Source organism: Uranotaenia lowii, chromosome 3 (assembly GCF_029784155.1).
Source record: "Uranotaenia lowii strain MFRU-FL chromosome 3, ASM2978415v1, whole genome shotgun sequence".
Lineage (NCBI taxonomy): Eukaryota > Metazoa > Arthropoda > Insecta > Diptera > Culicidae > Uranotaenia > Uranotaenia lowii.
The window spans coordinates 310362498-310367584 of record NC_073693.1 but is presented as its reverse complement, the minus strand read 5'-3'; the positions used below and the strand labels follow the sequence as shown (position 1 = coordinate 310367584).

The 5087-nt window shown below is 34.0% G+C and overlaps 1 protein-coding gene across 1 annotated transcript in view; it reads right to left on the bottom strand.

Annotated features, from left to right (window-relative positions):
• LOC129753720 (cytochrome P450 4d1-like) overlaps positions 1-4881 on the bottom strand; it is an 18364-nt gene extending 13483 nt beyond the window's left edge. The window contains exon 1 of the mRNA XM_055749565.1: positions 4827-4881. Coding sequence (XP_055605540.1) covers positions 4827-4881 — 55 coding nt within the window. The remainder of the gene's footprint in view (positions 1-4826) is intronic.
• Between the last annotated feature and the right edge of the window lie 206 nt (positions 4882-5087).

The window sequence follows — 5087 nt, the reverse complement described above, 5'->3', positions numbered from 1 at the left end:
ATATGTTGTTGACTTGAATCCTTTATTTATCAAGTTTAAAAAAGTTTAAAAAAAATTATTCGCATAATTAAAAAAGCACCCGCTAATTGCATCGATTTTTCGTAACTTTGGCTTTTTTGTTTTTTTTTTATTTTCGTCATTTTGGCTGTTTAAGTAATTATATCATTTGAGCATTTTTCGTAATTGTTTTCAAATTTTCGTCACAGTTGGCGCCCCTGGTGCCAAAAAGTATAAGTGCATGAAAGCTTATTTCGAGAAAACACGCTTTAAAGTTATTGTGTTTGGCTATTTTCCATATCTTTTCAAAAATTTGTGTTTTTCTTTCGAACGTAGAAAAAAAAAATAAGGTTCTCAAAATCTGAAAAAAAAATCTCCAATAAAAGTTTTAAATATTAAGAATTTGTTGCCATTAATAATTCAACACCGATCATTTTTGCACTTATACCTCTTTGGCTCTATTGTTTTGCTTTTTGTAAGGTATGTTTTATTTATTTATGTCGTTTGGTGCTACTTTAGTCATCGTAATTTTTCTGTTTTTTTTTTCATTAAATCAGCTTTTTGTCATTGATACCATTTCAAAACTTTTGCAGTTTGTAAAATTTTGTATAAATTTAGAGATTTTTCATTATTGTAATGTTTGTAATATTAGAATAGAGAACAGACGTACAAGCTAGCCCACGAAACTTGTGTAAAAATCCCAACACCCTTTTTGAAAAATTTTTTTTTTTTGGCTACGATTACGCCTTTTCGAAAACTGGGCACTTTAAAGTTGATTTGTAACTCTTGAACGGCGCAATAGATGGCACTGTTTGCAGTCAGTTTCTAACGTATTTTTTTGGTGATAGCACTTGAAATTTTACACATTTTTTTGACGGTTTTTTGTTCGAGCTTGTACGTCTGTTTTCTGTGATATTAGTCATATTATACATTTGTTGTTTTTTTTTTTTTTGACATTATCATGTTTTCTGCCATGCTTCTTTTTTTCGAAACAAAAAACTAAATATTGGCGTTGTATGCATTCAATTTTTAACAGAACCACTTCGGAAAAGATGAATATTAAGCAGCTGTATCTCAGTGACGTCTTTTTTGTATCATTATGTTTACTAATCAATTTAAGTAAGTACCCGAGTGTCATCATCATCACGGTTGTGTGACAAATATTTTTTAATCTAATTTTTTTTAGAATTAAATGACCTCTATATTTTGAATCATTTACTAATTCATAAATCGCATATTAAGCGTTTTGCTGGGAGCTCCACGTTTCCTCCCTTTGTCCCAGTACCTTTAAAAAACAAACACACACACATATAGGATCCCTGTAAAAATTCTTGTTTTTTTGAAGAGATGTAAATTAAACTTAAAACAAAAGCGTACACCTTTCAAGGATATAATGGTTAGCTAGTTAGAGTACTATGAATGCCGTGACCGAGACTCGATCTCATGACCTCTGGCTTAGATGACTTGAACGCTATCTTCTATGCCACGGCCGGCGTCAAATCTTATGCGATATTTACCACATGACTGACCTGGCCGTAGTGACATCTGAAATGCATATTCATTAGAGTGCCCCAAATGACCCGACATTTGAAAAAATTATGCGCTACAGGCTTAAATTGATCCTAGGTCTAGTACAAGGTTCCATGCCAAATTTGGGCCAGATCGGATCTCGGGAAGGAGTCGCTCAACGAGCCTAAAGTTTGTATGGGATTTAGAGACATTTTGTTCGGGAGGACCATAAAAATCCAGTTTTTCATGAATAACTTTGGCCCCCTTTGGCCGGATTGGAATATGGAAAAGGGTCGCAGCAAGCCGAGCTCGGGAACGGATGTGATTTTTCTGACGTCGATATTTTTCCGCTTGGTTTTTTTTATATTTTGGAACTGAATAATTGTGTATTGATTATTTGTGAAGAATTTTGAATCTTTTTCAAAAAGTTGATCTTGGGACGCTCTTCAATCGACCATCAACTTTGAACTGCAACGAAGTCGTGTTTGATACGAGGATGAACGGAGTAAATCAGGCAGCTAAGTACAATTTTTTTTATAAAAAAAACATTAATCAGAAGCTACCAGTTCAGACCAGGGCTGCAAATTATCAGTGTCAGACAGCCAATGTCAGCCGATTTTGATACTGCTTTACATGTCTATGTCATGCGATACTGATTTTTGGTCAGCGACATATGCTTACAATGTCATGACCAAGTTGAATGAACGACATAGTGCTTACTATGACTTTTTCATTTTTACAGCCAACGACTACATTTTTTCAACTGTTTCTCAACTTATACCGTTAAATCGCTCCCAACACAGCTAGAAAATGAAATAGAAAGACGACCGTATGTGTGATGCGAGTTTAACGCAAAAATGTCATTCAATATTGACATTGCTAAATGACTGACATTGTAGCTTGGTCATTCAACTGGTAGACGACATTGATATTCTTTCGATGACATTGACTACTAGACGTTGGTCGGGTCGAACGAAATTGACTGAAATTTATCAGTCTTGGTTCAGACTGTTACCGCGAAAAGGCGAGCTTTTGAAAATCAAAGCCAATTTTAATTTTGAAAAACAAGTGGTGCTGGCGTGTGTGTAATTTGCAAAAGCTCTTCAACACTTCGTCGTAAAACATCGTTTAGCTCGTCAATATCTTTTTGGTAGTTTTTTTTATTGTGAAAAGTATTGCACTTAATTGAGATTTCTGGTTAACTTTATTTTACTGTCTTGTTCACCATACCTATAGTTAAAAATTCCTCCAAAAAATTTAAAAAGTTTTGCTTTCGTTCCAGTCTTCGGAGACATTTAGGAATTGGAATCTAAGCTCATTCATGAATCATCAACAGCCTATTTAATTGAAAACCCTCCACTTGTATCGACAAAAGTAGCTTCGGTCGTTTTAGGATTCAGGGATATCAAATATTAAGACATCGAAATCCGTGATTTTTTGTCTACTTTTATTATCTCTTAATTTTAAATCACGCTCCACGATAAATATACTTTAATAACCCTGATCAAGGCCGTATCTTTCACTTGCATATCTATTGCTAGCGTTTTGTCAGTTTTTTTTACCCTTTTACCCCCAGCTGAATTATGGAAAAAATCAGTTTTTATTTACACTATTAAAAGATTGGATACAGATTTAAAAAAAAAAATGAGATAAAGGTTCTTTAGACTTAAGAAAGTGCAGAACAAAAATTGATTAAATTAATTCATTTCTAATTATTTATTGGTCTTAGTTTAGCAATGTCAAACAAGTCTAGTGATTGCCAAATGGAGAAAAAAATTCAAAATAGTTAAATTGATTTTCATTTCAATTTTAAATGGAGCTTAAAAATTAACAACGAAAGTCAGTTTACTATCTTGATTAAAGTTTAAAAAAAGATCAATGCTTTAAGGAAAAAATGCCTCTTTAGAGATTTCATTTTGTTAAAATAAGGATTCACTTCAGTGACATAGCTCAGATTCATTTTAGTTGATTTAGAGGCTAGCAGTACAAGAAAATTATAACATAAGATCACGACACAGTCAAAAGTGTCTCCATGATCATATCCTTTAACCCCTATTCCCAACAAAAATTGTTTTACTAGGATGCAGAGGTGACCTCGGTCCTAAAGCATGATTTATTCCTTTTCTCTTTTTTCAATTCTATCTATTGACTACTAGGACGTGGCCGGCACCGTTATTGATGAGTCCCAGACACCATTCATTTGACCTTTGAACAAAATTGGTGGCCTCGGTCAATCATGGAGTAGCAACCATTGGCGATGTGGAATTCGTTCTACTGAGCCACGCCTGCGATCATGGGATTCGAAATGTATTTGATTCAATATAATCGTACTACCAATAAACAGTTTTTATGAACTATACTGAGGAAATTCAACGGAATTGTTCAATATAAATTTATTACTAAAAAATATAATGAAGCATTTCAGGTTCAATGTTTAAAGGTGGATGTGAGTAGTCAATCAAGCTAAGCTAGCTAAGCTAAGCTAATAATTTTGGCCCCCTTTGGCCGATTTCTTTGGAAAACGATTTTTCTTAAGCCTAAATCATGAAACAAAATTCATTCGAAGACTGTATTTCGATCCGAGTTAAGATATAAAAGTTATTAGACTTCAAAAAATAGCTATCTTTTTTAAGGGTGATATTCATCACTATTCATGAGAGACACTGCTTCGAACATTTTGACGCAGCATTAACAGTGATGAATATTACCGTGAAAAAAGTTACCTCATTTTTTAAGTCTAATAACTTTATTATCAAAAGTCGAATTGCAATGCTTTAATAAAAACCGTTTTCAAAAGAAATCAGCCAAAGGGGTCAAACGGGACCAAAGTGATTCATGAAAAACAGGATTTTCATGTTCCTCCCGAAAAAAATGTCTCTAAATCCTATACAAACCTTGGGCTCGTTGAGCAACCCCTTCCCGTGATCCGATCTTTCCCAAATTTGGCATGAGACCTTGTACTAGGCCTAGGATCAATTTAAGCTTGCAGCGCATAACATTCCACAAGCTTGAAATTTCCCATACAAATATGAGCAGTCTAATGTATATGTATGAAGACGCAAGTCTTTCATTTTTCAGGACATTTACACGGGTCTTCCGCCGGCCGAAGGGCGGAATACACGTTTCTTCCATGTCGGTGAAAAAAACAGAAGAAGAAGAAGAACAAATTGGCGTTGTATACATTTATATGTCATTTCAATTCGGCCAAGGCAATCTATAGGATATACGATCATAATGTGGGAAATAAATTTGTACACATGGTTGAAAATACATCCATTCTATATTATCTTCATTATTGAAAGATCTAAGTGAATATGTACTACACAATACTGTGTTCAGCTGAATAACGCAAACTGTTATGTGGATGGACAACATTTCGGTATTCCCGGTTTGTGCACTTAACTGTTAGATTGGACGACACGTTTCATTACGCAGCATAAACTGCTACAAGTTTTTTTTTGAGGGGAAAGAATATAAAAATGAATAGAAAAAAATTATCAACAATCACATACCTGAAACGATAGCTTTATAGGAAACATTTCTGTCCATGAAAAGAAATCAGAGAATTTATGGTCTTAGAA